Source organism: Manihot esculenta, chromosome 11 (genome assembly GCF_001659605.2).
Source record: "Manihot esculenta cultivar AM560-2 chromosome 11, M.esculenta_v8, whole genome shotgun sequence".
Lineage (NCBI taxonomy): Eukaryota > Viridiplantae > Streptophyta > Magnoliopsida > Malpighiales > Euphorbiaceae > Manihot > Manihot esculenta.
Window position 1 is genome coordinate 26745454 of NC_035171.2, and position 23188 is coordinate 26768641.

At 26.9% G+C, this 23188-nt stretch overlaps 2 protein-coding genes and 1 long non-coding RNA gene across 3 annotated transcripts; all 3 read right to left on the bottom strand.

The window, feature by feature from the left end:
* Positions 1 to 4334: 4334 nt before the first annotated feature.
* LOC110625747 lies at positions 4335 to 6291 on the bottom strand. Its single transcript, XR_006352434.1, has 3 exons — positions 5819 to 6291; positions 4663 to 4997; positions 4335 to 4558 (listed from the first exon to the last, which is right to left on the bottom strand). It is a non-coding gene; the product is annotated as an uncharacterized LOC110625747 (long non-coding RNA).
* A 1826-nt stretch (positions 6292 to 8117) lies between these two features.
* On the bottom strand, positions 8118 to 9809 carry LOC110625872 (UDP-glycosyltransferase 92A1). The gene has a single exon (XM_021771557.2). It carries the CDS (start codon positions 9731 to 9733, stop codon positions 8201 to 8203), a length of 1533 nt encoding a protein of 510 aa, XP_021627249.1. The 5' UTR covers positions 9734 to 9809; the 3' UTR covers positions 8118 to 8200.
* An 11945-nt stretch (positions 9810 to 21754) lies between these two features.
* On the bottom strand, positions 21755 to 22924 carry LOC110625937 (transcription factor IBH1). Its single transcript, XM_021771648.2, has one exon. It carries the CDS (start codon positions 22555 to 22557, stop codon positions 22099 to 22101), a length of 459 nt encoding a protein of 152 aa, XP_021627340.1. The 5' UTR covers positions 22558 to 22924; the 3' UTR covers positions 21755 to 22098.
* Positions 22925 to 23188: the final 264 nt, after the last annotated feature.

Consider the following 23188-nt stretch of genomic DNA (forward strand, 5'->3'; position numbering starts at 1 on the left):
CATGCCACTAATATCCAGCCAAGGACAAGAAACAAAGGCGCTACTTGGGAGGCAACTCAAGGTGACATGCTTGTCCAATCCTATCCGTGACCAAGAGCTTTTATTTCTCATTTAATTTTTTGTTCTTTTATTTTTTCCATTGCCTTCTACCTTGGAGCAGATTATATCTTCCGAACAAGTCTGAACTATATGGAGATTAAATAGAGCCTTCAATGGTTATTTGAATGGTAAATTATTTGATTTGTTTTTTTTTTTTTTTTGAAATAGGGGTGGGGGGAGTCGAACCTTTGACCTCACAAGGCTACAAGGATGCACTTTCCACCAGGCTAAGCCTCGGAGTGCTATTTGATTTGTTTTATAACTGCTTTATTAAATGTAATGTTATTTTTTTTACTATTTTAGTTATTTATTGTTTATTTTTATTTAAAAAACCCTAACACCTTCTTTTCTTTTCTTTTCTTCTCTCATGTGCCGTCGACCCTTTTTCTCTCTCAACTCTCTCTCTTATAGGAACGACGATGGCGAAACACCAATGCACCAAGGACCAATTTGAAGCGACGATAGCCACCGTGCCCTCGACCACATGACGCTGCTAAGACTCATCGGACTATATGGCGACACCATTGACAAAGAAGCAGCCTGCTCGAAAAATGACAAAGACTCTGGCAGTATCATCGCAAATAGCAAACGCGACGCCAGCGGCGGTTTCTTCTTCGGTTGCAACGAGGAGACCCACTCGCTCACAAATGAAAGGTAAAACCCCCATCTATGAAGTACATATGATGAAGATGACGAATGGGAGGTCAAGCTTGAAATCCTAAAATAGCTACAGGACTAGAAAGCACAACCAAAGACCACCACATTGATCTTGGAAGCTTCCACAGAAAGCAATAGCGAAGACACAGCAGCGAAGACACAACCTCAAGTTACAGTGAAAAGGAAACCACGGGCCTTCTCCATTCTGATATTTACTCTTGCAAGAGCATAAGCGATGTTGCGTTGACTCAGTTGCAATTGTTTGATGAAATTTATACTTTAATTGATAATATTGGATGGAGGAAATCCTTTGTAATAAACTGCCCCTCCTACGTTGAGCTGTGCCGTGAGTTTTATGCTACCTTTGAGTTCTCTTTTGATGTGTAGAATTTTAATTTAAATGTATCTATTGTTTATTTTAGGCTGCAGAATAAAATGGTACATTGTTCAATTACAAGTTTTAATCTACATTTGGGAGTTTATAATTATGATTATGTTAAAACTATTGAGTACTTAGACTCCTTCTGTGATTATCCAACTGGTTGGGATCCAAATTTGGTATACAAAGAATTAACAAGAAACCTTGCACTTGAGTTTAAAGGGGGACATAGCTTTGCCATTAACTAAAACAGAATATGAGATGGATGTTACACAATGCATGAATAAGGGGACCCAAAACATCCACAAACCCTAGTCGTTTTAAGCTTTAGCTATGTTTAGCTTGAGCAATATTAGTGACCGACAAGAAAGCCTTCACATTTTTATATGATGAAAAACCTCGAAAGTTACAAACACATTATCTGTGATCAACCGTTCGAATACGAATGTATTTATACCTTTACAACACTAGTCAAATAACCGTTTTATATTAATATTATAAATTTTAATAATTAACATTAAATAAATAAATAAATTTTTTTACTTATTAAAGTAGATTTCACTTAAATTAAAAAATTAAAAGATATAATGAAAAGGGGAGAAACCGGTGAACTATCCCTGCTAACATTTTCTCTTCATCATTTATTCTTCATTTCATCTAATACAACAACTTCCCTTCAAGTATATATCTATAATCATCAACAAGATAAATATGTTGGCAACAATGGTAAATTAATAGAAAAATGAAAGGAGAGATAATGTGCTTAATAAAAAATCAAGCTCTAGGACTAGCTAGTATATAGAGTTTTCACCTTTGAATGAACTTGCTAGAATCTGCATCTCACACATTAAAGTAGAGTAGATTTTAGGGTGACCTGAACAGAACCTACTTTTTTTTCAATTTTTTAAAAGTAACTCATATTCATAATTTAATATTATTTTGAATTAAATATTCAGTAGTTTATTATCAAAATTTAATGGGATTAACAAAAAAATTATATTTATAATTTTTTTATATAATAACTATGGGTATTTTCAAATCCATTAAATTAACTTATTAAGAGTTAAAAATGCTCATAACGAGTATATAAATCGTTTAAGAAAAATCAAACATTAGATCTCAATTAAGAAAAAAGAGTGTCAAATCACTTATTTCAATATTTGTTGGTTAATTTTTTTAATTTTTAATTAAATATTTAATTCTATATTATTAAAATTAATAGTATTAATAAAATAATCTAATTTTGCTAATGATAAAACAGTACATGGTCCTTTCTCTCTTTTGTTTCCTTTTTCTTTTTCTTTTTTTTTTTTTTTTTTTCTGAACAAAGCATTATAGTCTGAAAAGATAACACCACTATCCGAAATTTTCCAATAAAAGTTGACAATGATTAGTTATTAGCATGCTTATTGTTGAACGATTCTTTTTAAGTAATTAATTAATACAATTTTTTTCATAAAAAAAATGCCAGTTGAGACTAAAAATCTAAAGCTTCGAAACTTCAAAATTTGATAATAATTATTCAGAATATCAAAATCCATTAAAATTTTGTCTAATTTTAAATGGGAAAATGTAATTATCTGAAATAGTACACCAGTGATATTATTTATTACTCTCTCCTAATTTTACTAGGATTAAAATAATGATTAGAATAAATTAATAGGATGAATATTTTATTAAAATACCTTTTTATAAAATGTTAAAAACTACATAATTTATTATTGAATTGATTAATATTAATAAGGTATATTTAGAACTATTTTCATAAAAATACCTTGATTTTATAAATAAATATTTAAATTGAAAAAAATTATAAAAAAATTATAGAAAATTAATTAACTGAATTAAATCCCTTATTTAACAGTCCTACCTCTAAAACAGATCCTGTTTTTTACTTTTTGGCTTTTTTAATTGTTGATTGAATCATTGTTTTATCTACGCTTCCTAACTTTTATAAAGAATCTATTACTTTTAATTCAAATCGATGTGTTAAATTTAATAGTGTTAAATAAAAAGATTTAATATTTTTTAATTAAAATAAAAATGATTCAAGTAAAAATAAATCAAGAAAAAAATATATATGTAAGAATTGAATTCACATTTTTCTTTTTAATTTTACACATAGGCCTTCACGTTGACTTGGCAACCTAATCATATATGAATTTATGGATAATGAACTCACTAAATTAAAGTAGATTGAGGAGAACGTAGTTTTTGTTAAAACAAATAACAAAAAAATAATAAAAAAAAGCTTTGGATGTGAGATTAGTGTCAATTTATGTCATTGGTTGTGCCTTTATTTCATATACGAATCAGAATTTTGAAAAAAAAATATAAAATTAATTTTATTTTTAGAACTACTCAACTGATCAAGTGCCATCTTTTAAATATTAATTTATTTTAAAAGTTAAATTTCTATTATTTTAAAATTTTCCTATAAATTTTTTCACCAATCAAATTTAATTGGTATAGTTGATAAAGATTTATAAATATAAAAATCTTTCATAAACTTTCGATGTAAAATTGAGATGCGATTATTTAATTTTATTAACTATATCGACGAATGGTCTTATTCAATTTTTTATTTTGTGTTTAGATAGGTGAAAGGAAAATAATGGGAAGAAAAAAAATTAATTAAAATGGAAACTAATTGATTGTAGTATTTGTATGGGCAAAGCAAGGAAAATATTGAAAGAAAAATATTTTTTTAATGATAAAATTATAATTTTATTTTTAAATTTTCAAAAAACAATCTATAAAATATAGGAATACTTTAGTTATTTTTTTTAAAAAAAATCCTACTTCTCCTCCAATTTGAAAAGAAAATAATGGATGGATATAAATTTTATTTTCCTCTCAAAATTTTATTTCCTCTTATTTCTCCTCAATTCAAACAGAATGTTAATATAGCTAGGGATGGCAACGGGTAGGGTACCCGCGAAATTGGAAATACCCAAATCCGAACCCGATTATATATAAAATTTTCAAACCCGTCCCAAACCCGTTTAGTGTTTTAATTTTACTACCCGTACCCGTTCCAAATCCGTTTAGCAATACCCGCACACTACCCGAACCCGACCAAACCCGATTTTTATAATTCAATTCAATGATAAAAAATTAAAAATTTACATATTATAACCCAAATAACAAGCTCCCTATTTTTATAATTCAATTCAATGATAAGAAATTAAAGATTCACATATTATAACCCAAATAACAAGCTTGAATTAGGAAATTTAAATATACTAAAAGTAAATAAATATATTACAAATTCATCATAACACAACCATTAATCAATTATCTATCCAACATAACATTTTGAACAAATGAAATGTTCCAAAAGTTCATTAAACTATATTGATTGAACATAAAATATATTTAATTGATCATTTCAATCTCCAACATCAAATTGTGCTTGAAAAGCTTCAAAAAAATAAATAAAGAAAAATTAGAATACCACAGTTGCAAAATAATACACATTATCATAAAAAATAATAAAATAAAAAAGAAATAAAAATCAAACTTACATATTAAAATTGTGAAATGCATGATTTAATTCACATCATTCTCAGCATCCCATAAACAAGATTTATTCTCATTTGAACAACCAGAAAAAATTATTAACATTTATTAGTTTTACATTAAAATAAAATAAAATAAAAATAAGAGTTTATTGTTGTAATTACCTTCCATTTCTGAAGCGGCTGGCAATGAATGAGAGGGATTGATTGGTGTAGATGGCTCCAATTGAAAATGGGTGGAACTATTAGCGGGCTGAGTGGTTGAAGAAGGTTGAGAAACAGTAGTAGTTTTACAACTCGCTACATCTTCGGAACTATTAAACGTTGACATTTTAAATATCCTAAATATGAAGAACAATAACATGTATTAGCAAACAATACATAACCATAAGAACAAATATAGTAACTTAATCAACATATAAATTTATTCAAATCAATACATAACCACAAACTAAAATAACCACTAAAGTTCACTTAGTTAACAATCAGATTAACAGTGATCAAATAGCAAATAATCAGATCATCAGATTAATAGTCCATAAATTCTAAAATTCTTTAATAGCAACTTTTAGTCCATAAATCAGATTAATAGTCCATAAATTCTAACAATCAACAGTAACCAAATAGCATATAGTTAGATTTTTTAACAATATCTAAATAATCAGATTAATAGTCTATAAATTTTAAAAATCTTTAATAGTAACTTTTAGTCCATAAATCAGATTAATAGTCTATAAATTCTAACAATCAACAGTAACCAAATAGTAAATAGTTAGATTTTTTAACAATATCTAAATAATCAGATTAATAGTCTATAAATTCTAAAAATCTTTAAGAGCAACTTTTAGTCCATAAATCAGATTAATAGTCCATAAATTCTAACAATATACAGTAACCAAATAGCAAATAGTTAGATTTTTTAACAATATCTAAATAATCAGGTTAATAGTCTATAAATTCTAAAAAATCTTTAATAGCAACTTTTAGTCCATAAATCAGATTAATAGTCCATAAATTCTAACAATCAACCGTAACCAAATAGCAAATAGTTAGATTTTTTAACAATATCTAAATAATCAGATTAATAGTCTATAATTCTAAAAAACTATTTTTATGTATCCTTGATGTGTTTATGCAGTATAAAAAAATGAAGTTAACATACCCGAAGAGATTTCAGTAAAAGAAGATGTCACTGACGCTGATTGGGGAGAGGCACGGGTTGTCTCCAGTCGTCACCGACTGTGGAGAGAGAAGGAGATGTCGCCGATGCCAACCGGGGAGAGGGAAGAATTGTCTCCGACTGGGAAGTGGGAGATGTCGCCACACTAGAGAGAGAGAAGGAGATATCGCTGACCGGAAGTGGGGGAGGGAGGCGTTGACTGGGAAGTGGGAGATATCGCCGACTGGAGAGAGAGAAGGAGATGTCGCCGGTGCCGACTGGGCTGCCGGCAGTCGTCAGTGAAGTGGGGGAGAGGTGTCGATTGGAAATTATGGGAAGGGAAGGGGGGAGAGAGGCGCAAAGAGAAGGTCGAGTAAAATAAGAAAATGAATTAGGGATAAGGGAATTTAGGGTTAGTTTTGAAGTATAGCTAATCGGGTTCGGGTAACGGGTATCCGATCACTTAATTCCGAACCCTACCCGAATCCGAGACGGGTAAAATTTTTCAAATCCGAATCCGCCCAAATCCGTTTTGTAAATACCCAAATCCGTTCTAATAGGGTTTGGACGGATCGGATACCCGCGAAAACCCGCCCGCCTGCCATCCCTAAATATAGCTCAATCCAAACATAACGTTAATATATATATATATTTTTATTTTGAAATAGATAACGTTAATATAGTTAATGGATAAATTTTGTCAAAAAGGTAGTTCCGTAATTAAATGATAGCGTAACTAGTTTCTGGAATACTTTCAGATAAAAGAAAAAAACTAGTTTCTAGACTGAGCACACAATATGCTTTATAGAAAAGCACTAAATGCTGAAAATCACATCCTTCGAAAAAAAGTTGATAACAAAAAGAGGAATCTCTATCATGTGACGTGATTGTTCGTTAGAAGTATTTATTTCTCTTTTATCTTATCATTTTTACTTTTTTTAATTATATTTTAATTTTTAAATTATACCATAATCAATAGACTGAGTCCCTATATTTATAAAATTAAATATTTAAATTTTTTATTTTTATTTTATTCAAATTGATGAACCCCTGTTTATTTTTCTGTGAGTTTAAATGTAAATAATTGATAAAAATTATTACATCACATAAAAAAAAACTCACATCTAAAAATATAAGTTTTTTTTTTTAATTTTATAATTTTTATATATTAAAACAGATCAACCACTACATTTAAAATCTATAATTTTTTTAAAATTTTCACTATTTTTAATTTCTCCTATCTTTTATAGTGAAAGTAAATATACAAAACAAACACTTTCATTTATTCAAACACCTCATACAATTAAATTATTTTTACTATTATTATAAACAATAAAAATATATAAATTAACAATAAAGTTTTCAAATTTTTTAATATACATTCAATCCTCCCAAAATTTTCTAACACAAATTTTTATCTTCCTAAACTCTCTTCACCTCATTCTTTATCTTTTTAAGCAAAACTATTAAATTAATTTTTTTTCTTACTTGAACTAACATTTACTATCGTATTCAAAGCTCACACTAACTACAAAAATTACCACAAATATTGCATCTACAGTAGTAATAAAGCTTATTTGGATTATCTATAAATTATGAAATTAGAATTCTAGCTCTCTTTCCGTATCTACTGTTAAGATTTTATAACCTCACATCATAAAATGCCACAGAACTGTTTGAAGTAGATATCTATCAACTTACCATTCATTTTCAGGATTGAGAATGAGAAAAGAAGAAAGAGGATTTGGACTTTTAAATATAAAAGTTTATTTTATATATGTTGTATGGTACAATAAAGATATTATAAAAATTTTTTTTTTTAAATTTAACCAGAAAATAAATGAAAAGACTGAGTTTAGTGAAAATACAGAGTTTAAATATTCAATTTTAAAAATATAAAGATTAATTTATTAATTATAATATTGATTTGAAGCTAAAATATAATTTACTTTTTCTTTTGACTTATTCTAAAATTAGTGTTTATTTTTTTAATTTAGACTATGATAACATTTAAATTAATTATTATACCCTTATTTAATTTTATTTTATTTTAAGAAATCTTTTAAAATATTTTTTAATATTTAATAAAATTTAATATATTTAAAATAAATATAATTGAAAAATTAATAAAAAAATTATATTTCTTAATATATATATATATAAAATAAAAGTCGTCAAAGTTATGCGACGATGAAGTATATATTTTATCATCTTGATTAATTATTATTATTTTTTTTCATCAATAAAATATGGAGAGGGGAGAATCCCTTGAAAAGGTACTGTTTATATAGCATTTCTCAAATGCTTTCAAAAAAAATATATAGCATTTCTCAAAATCTAAATTTTCCATTTTCTATTCACTTAATTCATGCAATAAAAAAAAATTCATGCAATTGGCTTGTTCTCTTGTCTTTTGGATAGAAGGATATTTACGAGATCATCCAATGCTTTGACAGAAGACCCAATCTCTTCACCTTCCTCTTTTACTGATTTTCTCATTAACATACTAATCTCCAAAGCCTTCTTCCTCATATGATCACCTTTCCCTTTTGGTTCCATTACCAGATCCACCACCTCCTTCACTTCTTTCCAAGTTATAGTGCTTTGAAGTCCTCTTGTCAGCTCCACACTAACACCCATTTCTTCCACCAGCATTTTAGAATTATACGCCTGTTCTGCTGCTAGAGGCCATCCTATGATCGGCACACCTTGGCTCAAGCTTTCCAGTACAGAATTCCAACCACAGTGGCTGAGAAATGCTCCAATGGATTTGTGTGACAGAATCTCCAACTGGGGTGCCCAATTCCTCACCAACAATCCCTGTTTTCTGCTGTTGATTCGCTCTTCGAATCCTTCTGGTAGCCATTGTGCTTTAAATTCAGCTTTTCTGTCAAAACCCACTGGTGGCCTTATCACCCAAATGAAAGGCTTTGTGCTTTCTTCCAACCCAATTGCCATTTCTATCATCTGAGACAGAGTAATGCAGTTTTGTGAACCAAAAGAGATGTAAAGAACTGAAACTGGACTCTGTAAATCTAGCCATTCCAGACATCTCTCTGTAGAAATCCCAGGTTTTTTCCCTGCACGTTGAATGGTTATGCTTGAACCTGAACCTGAACCTGAAAGGGATGAACCATTGAGCACATCAGGTGGAAGAAGAGGTCCAATACTCCAAACAGGAAGCTTAATATATTTCCTCAAGAGCTCCAATGCTAGAGGTTCAATTTCTTCAGTTGTATTGCATAAAAATCCAAAGGATTGCAAAGAAAGTGAGATCTGTGTCTGCATAAACTTGGACCATGAATCAGTACCATCTGCGTTTCTTAAAAATTGATGCAACTGAGTTATATGAAAACGGTAGCTGTCAGGAAATCCCGGCACGTGAAACTCATCGGAATCAGCTTTCCGTTGAGGAAGATTCAACCACAAAGAAATATAAGCCAAAGAGCCATAGGCTCCACCGGTAGAAAAGCTCAGATTAACAGTACCTACACTCTTGGCAACTTCATCTGCCCATCCAAAGAAAATATCTGATATTACACAGAGCGGAGGCTTCCCTTCTTTAGCTACAATATCAGAAAGAAGACCATGAACTGGGTTCCTAAGACTTGTTGATGCTGCGAAAAATTTCCCAATAAGATCTAAAGGCAAGTTTTCAGAGTTTTCAGTGTTGGCGGGTAGGCCATGGTCGGAGACAGAGAAAGGGAGCTCCACGAGACAGATGGAGGGTTCAGGTGGGGATGATGATGATGAGGAGTTCATGGTGGAACGAAGGTGTTGGATGTTGAAAGGGGTATTGGCGATGGTGACGGTGAAGCCAGTTCTCCGGCGGATTTGCCTTGCAAGAGCAAGAAATGGGATGAGATGACCATGAGCCATGAACGGTAACATCACTATGTGCTGGGAATCAGATCCCATTTCAACAAACCTCTCTGGTGTTTAAGAGAGCTCAAAGACTTTGATCTGTTCACCTATGAATGTATACGAACACTCAAATTTTAAGGCTGATGGACCGTATAAATTATGTGGGACAACGACTGTTACGAGTTCATTCCCAGTAATTTTTTTTAGATATATTCATTAAAATTTATATAAAATTATTTAAATTATCTCATAATTATCAAAATTTATTCTTATATGAAGTGTAATTTACAAAAATCTTATTCACTTGTATTTATTTAAGATTTGAATTTGCGCCTTCATTTGTCTGAAAAAAAATACTTTATATTCAAAAAATAATTTGTAAACAATATTTCCTAATAAAATAACTTATATTTTATAGTTTAATTCTAATTTAAAAATAAAAATATTAATAAAATTCATATTTAATTATATTAATAATATTTTCATTTATTTTTTGAAAATAGAAAAGTAAATTTGGTTTTTATTAAAGGCCATAGTTGGTCCCCACTTTGTTTGGTGGTGGTGGATCCTTCTAATAAATTTTTACATGACGTGTCCTCTGCATACTCACTCGTTTCCATTTATCAATCTGCCTACCATTTAAACTCCAACAACTTAAGTTCATTCCTTTTAAATTTAGGGTAATTTACTGTATAATTTTTAAATTATTACAGTGTTATTTAATCAAAATTAGTTAAAAAGATTATTATAATATAAAATTAAGAAGACACATTATTTTACTTAATTTATTATTATAATTGAAATATTAAAAATATTACGGTAAAAATACTAAAATTTTATTTATATAATAATGGTTCTATATAATAAAGTTATTTAAGTATATGATTTTTTAAAAGGTTATTATAATGCAATTAAAAAATACATTATAGATAAAATGTATAATGTATTAACTAGTAATTTTATCTTAGTACAATAAAAATTTTAAACTAATAATTTTATATTTTTATTTTACATCAAATATTTCATTTTAAATTTAATCATTTATAATTTAAAAAATATAGCTAAATTTTTTTATTATCGATTATTTATTTATAATTATTTTTTATAAATAATCACTCCTACTAAAAATTATATATTGAATTTGATACTACATAACAATAATTTAAAATAAGTTATGAGTTATCACTATTAAATGAGTTAACACTATTAAATAAGTTCACGTGACGAGAATTTCATAAATAGATAATATGATCTATTTGATAAAAAAATTAGATATTATTATATCCGATTCATCATATCATTATTAAGTATAGTCCAGCATATCTCATTACGTCTACAATTATGAAATTACCGATTTATTAACAGAAAATATCTCTTATTAAGTAGGTAGCTATATTATTTTCAGAAAAAAATATATTTATCTTTATTTTTTTATAATAAAAAAAATTATAAAAATAAATATACATTATTCTCTCACAATAATTCAGCTCTAAATAATTCATTATATTCACATCTTATTTTTTAATGTACTAATTTACGTGTCGAAATAACTCTCATGAGTATTTATTAGTTTATATTCTTTATTTTTAAATTTAATCAATTATAATATAATTTTATTTTTTAATAACATTATATTTTAAATATTTGAGTTTTAGTATTCATCTTAATTATATATATATATATATATATATAAATCATAAAAATTTTTTTTTACGAGAAAAAATTGAATTAGGTATTCTGGAAACATTTAAGCAACTAAAAATAGTATGTATGTGGATGTCGTGTTGCAGTGGATGACATAATATTGTTCAAAGTGGTGACAGATAAGTCTGTCTTTTGGCATTTTTCCGTGCCATTATATCCGATTCCTTACTTTTTCTTTGTCTGTTTTCATCGGCAAAAGAAAGGTTTTATCTCTTTGGCTCGTTTCTCATAAGCAAAATGCAGCACGTCTCCTGACACTACAGTAAAAGAACTTCACTGGCACAGGAAGTGTCCTTTTTCTATTGAAATAGAAAAGTGTGACACCATCCCTAATTGATTCCAGCCGTGTACACTCTAATTCATATAAAAATTAATTATTCTTTCATAAATAGAGTATTTAATTATTTTATAGAAAAATTTATATTTTATATTTATTTCATTCTATAATTTTATTTATATTTAATTTTTAGTTATATTAAATTTTATTTTTACATTATGATATAAATTAATAATTATAACATTCTTTAATTTTATTTTATTTTCAATATAATTTTTTATTAATTATTATTTTTTTTAATGAAAATTAAAATCATCTTTTAACATTTAGTTCAAATAATATATTATTAATAATAATTTTATTATTTAAATAAAACTTAAAGTTATCATTTTATATTAAAGATAGGGATAATTAAAAAGTTAATATAAAATTTTATTTTTAATTAAAATAATTATATTTTTTAATTTATATAAAAAATAAAGTGAATAAAAATTATGAAATAGAGAGATAAATATTTTGAATTAATTCATTATATTTAAAGTAATATGAAAAACTATTGAATCTTCTATTCATATAAATTATATAAGTTAATTATAGCATTAATAACTTATCTACTTGTAGTTTAAATTTTGATAAAATATTAAAACTATTCTTCTCTAATATAGTATAATTTATCATTTTATAAAAATTATAAAATTAGTTAAATTTAAAGTACAATTTAATGATTAGTTATGATTTTTAAATATTGATTAATTTATACTAAATTTTTATAATTTTTATAAATTTAAATATTTAAAAAATTATAATTTTAATTAAGTGTTTAATAGATAATACTAGATAATATAAAATATAAGTATATATTTAGCTTTTATTTATTGGGGATATGTACTTTTTGAAGCTTTATTATTATTATAATCTTCGCTTATTTTCCCTTGAGTGTTCGTGAATTACTTAAGATTTCGCTTGATAAATATTCGATCAGACTTGACTTAATTTTTAAACAAGTCATGAGTCAAGTTTAAACTTTATAATATTCGTCTCGTTAAAATTTATGAGTTCATTTTATTTTCGAGTTTATGAGCAGACTCGCGAACAGTCTCATTAAATAGATTGAGATTAATATTATAAGAGAAATAAATTCAAACTCTGCATATATTTTCATGAGTCAAATTTAAATTTTTTAAAATTTAACTCTATATAGATTTATCATATTTTTAAAATTCATAGTTATTCGAATCATTAAAATTTAAGAGCTCGTTCTTTACAAGTTTGTGAATTAATTTGTATATATTTATTTAACTGAAATTATTTAATTTAAACTTATTAATTTTAAATTAAAATTCATTATGCATGTAAATAAATTGATATGTTCATAAATTATTCGAAATTAACTTGATAAAAATTCGACTCGAGTTCAAAATGACTATAGTTCGAGTTTGGCTCGAGCTCAAAAAAATTTCAATAAACTAAATTTAAATTTTTGAAAACTTAACTCTGCGCAATTCATTTATATCTCTCGGTGGACTGTGTAAATATCAATTGACCAAAGACAAAATAGTATACCTAATTATAAAAAATATGGGCTTCTTATATAATGCATTAAATAGATTTTGAATATTATAGAACCATTCCCATTAAAGTTTCCTCTCTCAGGTTTAGACTAGAGAGATTTTTTCTTACCTTTCTCTCCTCTCCCCTATGTGGATCTATATTGCTTCTTTTGCTGTTAGAGTGTGGCCATCTATTGCCCCTTATAAGGGTATAGAATATATGAGTTTAATATTTTATAAATATTTTATAATAACTTGTATTTATCTCTTGTAACTATTCACCTTAGTTAAGGGCGCGTGTGGATAGTAAATTCATATATCTATAATATATTCTATTTTAAACAATAATCTATTTTAAATTTAAAATTTTAAAAAGTTAGCTCAAATTCTATTATCTTAATTATAGTGATTTTTAATTTTTTTAAAAAATATAAGTAACTTATATCTCTATAATTATAAATCTGATACCACTGGTTAATTTTTTAAATAATTCTAAAGATGCCATGTCTTAATATTATAATATAATTTTTTTAGTTTTAGTATGTGTATACAAACAAAACACACATTGTACAAAGCCCAAAAAGCCCATCAAACAAAAGAACTAACAGTCATACGTGAAATTTGAGCAAGAAAACACATTGCAAAGTTTAAACCAACAGCAGAAGATATGAGAAGGTCCAAAAATATTATGTATTATTATCTTTTAAACCTTGCAGCAATAATCCATGGATTTCCTTTACTTCTAGCTAATTTAAACAGTTAAGAAAGACTGAAAATCCTTCACAATAATCTTTTCTTGATTGCAAGCATTGTCTACTGAAATTATGCATTATCATAAAAGATGCTCAAATCTCACATACATACATGCAATCTCATAATCACACAAAGAGGATATCTCCATCTTTCATACACAGGATTTGACAGCAAATCAAACTCACACTATCCTAATCTTATTTAAACTCAATGCTTAAAAGCTACCCTTAATAAAATTTCCAATCGATACTACTGGGAATAGAAACTAAGCTCTAATGACTTTTGTATTCAAGCTCCAAATTGCGTCAAGCTCTAACCTCCAATTAATGGGCGGTGAAGGCGATCAACGACAATTGAGGGCGGCAATGGAGATGAGCATAATTGCATGTGCAGTTGGCAGTTCTTTGTTGAGAAAGAGAATGAGTGAAATGAAGCTAAGATATTAGAGTTGGCAGGCCTTGAGAATGAAATTGATAGGGAAGAGAAAAGAAGTGCTGATGGAGAAAAAGATTCTTATTTTGGAATTTAAAAATCCCAAATGGAAGTGGTCAATTTGTACTACAAACGGCACTGCTTCCATTTATAACGTAAACATTTTACAGTCATAATTAATCAGTTTGTGATTATTAAATCTATAATCAAATCCGTGTGAAATTAAATAAATATAAATAGCTTTTGAAATTAACACTTATAAATAATAAATTAGCTTTTTTCAAACTCAAAAAAATATTTCTGCATACAGCAAAATCCATGCGGCTCTCTACTGCTTTCTGCATATGAAGTGCTTAACAACCGTAACAATTGCAAGCCCACCCATTGCTCCGCTGTGTTTAGTTGCAGTTTAAGAATAAATGAATAATTTAGATACCATGTTTAAAGCTGAAAATAAATTGTTAATAGGAGGAAATGTAAAAAAAAAAAAAAAAAAACTATTACAGAAAGCTAATACTATATATATATATATATATATATACTAGCTTTTTATTAATGTGCTATGCACATTATTATACTTATTATTTTTTATATGCACATATTATATAATATTATATATTATCATGTGATGTCACTGAAACACTCTATTTGTGAATTGGCAATATGCAAAATGAAGATGTAAGGTGGCTCATGCCTTAATGCGCAACCTCTCTAACACTTAAGTTGGTTTAAGTAGGCGAGTGAATGAATAAAAAGTAGCTAAGCATGTTAGAATTGCTTACCTTGAACTCTACATTAGAGATCTCATTTTTTGATAGGAATTCTAAAAAGCATGGCATAACAACCGTCAACGTAATGTGATCGAGGATTAGGCTCAGTGTGGTGAGGGCCGTCATAATAGATGGAATTTTGTTTATTATCTTCTTTCCTTATCAAGACTGAACTCACTATTTCTTACATCACAAATAGGTACAAGAAAATAAACTCTCACCTAGTTTGGACGAGCTTAGTAATGGGGGAGAAGATAAAAAATTGTTAAGTTATCAAAAGGTTTGATATACTCGTCCCTCCAAATAAAGCTATTCTTCCATTTTAAAGCTTTAAAGAATAAGAGACACCTATTGGCAGGGCACGAGATGAACCGCCTTAAGGCTGTCATCCACCTATTAAGTTTTTTGACATAGTTAATGCACCTTGGTGAATATCTCCTAAATGGTCTTCTAATGTGTAGCTTTTTATCACCATATCATCTATGTAAACTTCTACCATTATCCCAATTAAGACTTTAAAACTCTCGATTACGAGTCTTTGATATGTTATTATTGTGTTTTTAAGCTCAAAGTGCATTACTTTGTAACAAAAGACTCCTTCATTAGTGATGAATTTTCAGCATCATCGAATTTTATGAGTATTTGGTGGTACCCTGAAATAGCATAAAAAAAAAATATTATTGCATGTCCTGATGTAGAATTAATTAACATATTAATGGACGGGAGAGAATAGTGATCTTGTCACCTACCATTTTACTTTTTCACCAGCACCATGTTGGCAAGCCACGTTGAATATTGAAACTCCTATCCTGTATCTAAAAGTTTATGAATCTCCTCTTTTATTACTTTTATCTTTCAAAGGCAAGTTTTCTCTTCTTTTATTGCACTGGTTTGACAGTGATATTCAACCTGTGCGTGATTATAGCTGGGTCTATTCCTTACTTCTTTTGGATTCTAGGATTATAGCTGAGTCTATCCCTTACTTCTTTTGGATTCTAGGCTAAAGTTGTCATCTTGTAACAATCTCTTAACTGTCTGTTGGTTTCGATTTTATATGGAACTTGATTTTTTTCAAAAGATCAATGGATACCATCACCTTTGTCAAATCCTTGGTGGAATGCCTATAACACTCTTGGACATATTTCTGGCTGCCTCAAACTGATCACAACTCTCCTCAGAGCTTGTAGTTTTAAGCATAAATAATATAGATATATTAATTACAATATTATTAATTATTAAAATTTTTTTACCATTTTATTAATAGATTATAGTTTAACTAATTTACTAGGTTATGGTTTATCATAATTTATTAATAAATTGTAATAGTATGATTTAACTAATTTAGTTAATTATAGTTCATTTTATCTAAATAGATTATATATATATACTATCTTCTATTAATAGAATTATACTAATAAAATATAAAGCCTATTTACTTGGAGTTTATTTCTTATCAAAAAATTACAATAAAGCTTTTGAGAACTCTATTAGAATTTTTTTTTTCTTCTTATTTTAAAAGTTTAAAAATTAAAATAGTAAAAATTATATTATATTTGATTATTTAGTATTTTTATATATTTTAAATAAAAATATTATATAATGTTATGGACTTTTTATATTATGTTAATAATGAAATATGAATTTTGTTAGATTGATATAAATAATATTAATACTTATTAGAAATATTTTGTTTTAGTTTAAATTTTATTATAAAAATTGAGAATCATACTAGAATTGTATCGAAATCGAAATTGCAATCGAAATAAGGATCAATTTTAACACATGAAACCATACTAAATTTTAATCTCGATTCTGGTTTTAAAATATTCAAGAAACTGACTTTCGACTCCGATTCTGATTTTTATAAGAAACCGCCTGAAACCAACCACACGCCCCTAGTTTCAATGGCTCTGAATCATTACTTTTGTCTTTTTGAATGATAGCTTCAAATAGACCTAAACTTTGAACTAGGGCTTTAACCACTTGACCAGACTATGGCTCAAACCTTCTGGACCTCCCTCGACTTGCGTTCAAGAAGTCTTGACCTGGGCTTGGTTAAGTGACTACCTCACTAGGCCTAGCTTACAGTCAATTTCATCTCAATTAAGTTGATAGACTTAATTTGGAGCTTTTAATTAAATAAGGTCCATTAGGAAATTAAGTATATGAGATTTAACTAACAATTTAATTATTACTTTTTTAATTATAAATAATTTAATTTCTAAATTTTATTTTGATAACAAAATATTCGCTATTAATTTTAACATTAATTATCTATAAATTAAAACTTAAATTAAAGGACTAAACTATTATAAATATTAAAAAATAAGAACTAAATTATTATTAAATATTAAAATTAAAGAAACTAATTATTCTAAAAAGTTAAATTTAAGAAGACATTGTTAAAATCTAACAAATGAATTTTAATAGAAAAATTATTTTATTAATATTAATGAAACATTAGAAACTATATATTATTTTTCGTTAAAAAGTAAACTAAATGATAAATTTTATCAAATTTTAGGACTATATTATGAATTGTCCTAAACAATATAGATCATGAAAGGCAACTGGAGTTGAGAAAGATTAGGGTAGAAAGCATGACCCTAATTCTTCCGTTTTAAAGTTCAGATTAATATCCAGACTAGGATTAATATCCATACTAGTAAGAATCTCGATAGATGAGATAAGATAGTGCGGGTTCTTCCTCTTTTATTTAAATGTCTCAAATTTAAATTTTTAGTATAGAACACTTTTAAAAACTTAGAAAAGAGTTTGTTCGGTGTGAATTTAAATTAATCGAACCAATGAATTTCAAATACCGTTTATATTAAACAAAATAATATGCTAATAAGATTTTAAAAAATACTACTTAGTAAATTATTTTACTAATCAGTATTATATTAATAGTTTCCAAGTTTAAAATTGTAATTAATTGATAATTTTTTATTTCATCATTTAAATTTTAAAATTTTGACTATAAAAATACATAGAATAACGTAAATAGTTCACCTTTTTTCATCTAATATGTCCTTCAAAAATTATATATATTTTGAAAAATAAAAGATTTTCAGATTTTATACTAAATTAAAAACGGTTGAAATTATTATAAAGATAAAGCAATAATTTTAAACAAAATTTAAAAAAAATTATGTATTTTTTCTTTTTTGAAATGAAAATTGTAAATTGAAAATTGGACATCGGAGATTAGGAGAGTAGAACATCTATGGTAGTGTATTTATTGTGTTTTTGTATTGATAAATTTGTTATCGGTTTAAAACATTAATAATTTTTTTCAATTATTTTAAATTTGATATTAAAAAAAATTATAAAAATTATATATTAAAACTTTTTTCTTAATTAAAAATTGAGAATTAAGAGAATAAAACTTGAAATTTTTGAAATTTAATGAGATGCGGTTAATTTGAAATATCAAATATTATAATTTTTAATTAACTCATTAAAATATATTATGTAAAAATCATTAAACTTAGTAAGAATCTTATACTTATTAAATAATAGAATATGTAATTAAGGCTGATATTTTCTTATTAATTTTTAAAAAATAAAATCTAAGTATTTAATTGAAATTTATAGCTCACCAGTTAGCGCCATCGTCCCCTCCCCCTCTTCCTTAACTACATTCCCAAATAAGTTTAGTAACCACAGACCAAAACGGTGATTTTTAAATAAATTAGATTCAATTTGATTTCTAGAATTTATAAAAATAAAATCCAACCAGTTAAATTGAAATTTTTTTATTTTAGAATTAAACATAATTAAAATTTAAATTTAAATTGATTTAATTTGTTTATTTAATAAAAACTAAATATTGTTCAGTCCTATTTTTATGTTATTTTAATAAATTAAAATAATATAATTTTTTGATATAAACATATATATAATTTGTATATTTTGCAATTATTTATTTTATTTATAAAAATAAATTATCAATTTCAATTAATAAAAAATAATATTAAATCATTTATTTCAAACGCTTATCTATATTTTTAAATAAATATTTATTATTTTTATAAAAATTATAAAAAAAGTTAAAAAAATTTAATTTAATTTTTAAATATAATTAATAGCTGATAAATGATCGTGAATAATTAATAATTGATTTTTAATTGTAATAAAAAATATGTTAAATGTTATTTAAAATATTAAATATATATATATATATATATATATATATATATATCATGTTATTTATTTATTACTAAAAAATATATATATAATTTATTATATAATATAATATTAAAGATATGATTGTATATATTAATATAAATTTTTTTTAATCTATCCATATATTTTTATTATATAAAAATAAATAAAAATTATAATTAATATAATTATTTTTATAATATTTATATTTATTTTATAAGTATAAATTATTTATTAATGTATATTAAAGTTTATTTTATTATAAAAATTTTATAATTATTAAATATTAAAGGGATAATATAATTTAAATAAATAAATAAATTTTATCACTAATAAGAAAAAGTTTTAAAGTGAAAGCTGATGAGTAATTGATAGGATATTTAAAAGTTATCGGCTATTAACAAGCTATCAGCCGTCTTTTAAAATAATTTATTATAAAGGAAAATGTAAATTAAACTCCCAGACAGAAGATTCCTGAAATAATGAGTATGGAGTAGGAAGGAGAATTGCAAAAAAACTATCCAATCAATCAGCAAAGGAATCAGCTACACAACTTGTGGGACACCCGAATATATACTATAGCATGCGTTGAATTGACAACGCCACCCATCACTTTGACTCTCACAAATTAACCAATAGAAATCCTCTTATAAATACACCAAGTCTCAGACAATCATCCACACCTCTAGAAATGGGGAAATTATTTATTTACTATTAATTATGATGAAATTTTATATGATATTTATCATAATTTATGAATATAATAAAATTATTGTATATGAATCACATTAGTTTGAATTGTATAAATTGAATTTAAATTTTAAAAAAATCCATGTCTTTAATAAAATTAAATTTTATATATTGTATATAGGTTAATCAGAGCTATTTATATATATTATTAATTAATATATATATGCACGCTCATATATAAATAATTATATATAAATATTATTTTTTATAATTTTACATTTGGCTCAAATTTTAATTAGATATGAAAAGCTGGGGAACAATGTTTTAGAAAACCATAGGTTAATTACTTATTATATATATATAATTGACATTAAAATTTAAATTGGAGATTTCAATATTTTTATTAGTATAAACTTGAATTAATAAAATATAAAATATTAGTAAAATAAATATACCATGGTTCCGTTCAATTAGTTTTTAGAATAAATTAAACTTGACTCAAATTCAATATTAGTAAAATAAATAAAACAGTTATTTTTTCCCTGTTGCATCTCTTTCTTTACTGTGGAAATTAACATTGCAAACTAAGATTGTTTTTCAGTTTTCCAGTTTCTCTACTGCACAGGCTATTGTGCAATTCCTTCAGCTTGAATTAATAAAATATAAAATAACTTTTTCTAAAAAAAATGAAAAAGAAAAAGAGTATCTTGATGGAATTAATTGTAAGGGAAAATTATAAAAATTTTCTCCTAGGTAAACTGAGGAAATCCCTAATTAAATATAAGAGCTAATTAAATTATGAAAATTTATTGAATACAATAGTTATAGCATATAACTCACACGAGAATTATAGTATCTATGATAAAATCGTTGTAGATATGAGAAGGTGGTATCAAGAAGAAGAAGAAGAGAAGGAGATTAGTGGCTGAATGCTTTAGGCTCAACACCTCAAAATTCTAATTCCTAATTAACAATTTCTTTAAACCAAAGGTAATTTAATTATAATTTAATTTAATTATATAAATGAAAAAATATAAAAGCCTAATTAAAGAGAAAATCCCCTATATATGAATGATCAGTATTAAAGAAATTATGGCTCCACCATGTGCCACATGACATTCTCCTATACTCGTCCAAACCAAACATTCCTTTTTTACACTTCCAAAGCAGATACATTGAAGCCAAGGAATGGTTTCTTTGTTTTCTGCCCTTTTCCCAGTTAATATATATAAATATTTTTCTATGTCAAAAGGGGAATTCCTCATACCCAGATATGGTCTCTCATTTCTCTGCTCAAATAGCTACTCAAAATTATTTATGCTAAGATCTACAGCAAACAGTAATAAACTCTCAACTCCATAAGATTTCAAATGCTTCCTTTGAAAACCCAAAATAATGAAAAGGAAATTTTTATTAAAGATGAAATCAGGATAAACAAAACATGGCTACGTTCATACTAAAACCTGGTCGGCAAACTAATCAAGCATGCCTAATATTAGATGTGACATGCAAAGTGAAAAAAACTTTATCGAGTTCTTTGTCAACCCGGTAAAAATCAATGAATACCAACACGCCAAATCTTTCAAATTCATTCAAAACTATGATCAACTATTATTCTTCAAATTCAACATATGAACCCATGACCCGATGATCTATTTATGTGAATGGCTGACCCTGCATCACAATTTTCATGAGCTATTTAAATATATGCATGCTTTGTATCAATGGACGATTCCCAGAAAGACAGATCGAATCATCACTGATAAAGAAAGTATACAAATATATATATACGATTAGATCTGTCAGACTTTATCTATGTACAACAAAACAAAACTCATTCAAGCAAAAAGAAAAAAACCCATTTTCTATGAGTTTCTTGCATACAAGCTTACCTTTTTGATTGATCTACACAAGTATACCATATCTATTAAAGGTCGGTTTTTTTTTTTCTTCTTCTTTTTAGATAGATACTCACCAGTTAATTACCACCCCAAATCTTGATTCATCTCCTCGTCTACACAGCATCTTCTCTATCTTATTCTTGTTTTTGAATCTTTTATTTTCCAATATATGATATCATTCGGAGCAGTGATCCACTATACTTTTCATCACCTTAACCTGAGTGGCAAGGGATGCCATAAAATGTGCAGTTTCCTCCAACAACTCACAAACATCCATGGTTTCCCCACCAGGAACCAGCTTTCGAAGCATATCAACCTTGTTCATCTCTGTTGAAACCTTGTTTCTTTTGATAACCCTTTTCTTCTTAGAAGCCAAGAATCTATTTCTCAAAATCCCATGGACCAAAGCACGGTTTCTTATCTTCAAAAGAAGCGCTCGGCTCCACGCTCTTCTAGACCCAACAGCACGAGCCATGGAAGAATAAGCAGCAAGCTTTATCCTATGGGTTCTTCTGCGGATTTCCTCATCAGAAGGAGGACCAAGTGTTGTAGCTCTTCTGATCCTGGAAAGAGAAATGAGAAATCTACGAGCGAACTTGGTCCTTGTTGTAGAATTGTAGTGGATTGAATTCATGGCTGGAAGAAGAAAACGAGAAAGGAAAGGAAACTATATAGCTAGGGTTTGTGTATAAGGTGAATTTTTATCCTGTGATGAATCCTAGGACTAACTAACTCTGACACAAGTCACTTTATGGGTATGATGAATAATGGAAGAGGGACAAAATGAGCATTGAAGATTGGAAGTTGGAGATTTTCTTCTGACACAAAGGGGGGGCCTCTTGCTCCTTGCAAGGACAAAAGGCAAAATTTCATCCCCAGTTAATCACAGCCCCATAATATTATTATTATTCTTATTATTAATGTTATTACAAGAGAGAGAGAGAAGAGAGATTTTTATTTTCTTTCTTCTGGGTTATGGCTAATGTGGAAGAAGAATTGTGAATCATTTAGAGGAGGAACTATGGGGAAGGAATATTTAGATGAGGATGGTAGGGATTGAATTTGGACGGCTAGAGAGAATTTTAGACTTTGGAACCAATTTTTTAATAATAAATTGGCATTGTTTTATTTATTTATTAATTTTTATGGGTTGATTTATTTATTTATTTATGTTTATAGGCTGTGCCCCCACTTGTCCATCTTCATTGGAGAACGTGTCCTTCACGCAATCTCTATTTGCGTGATAAAAAACATGTAAGATAATG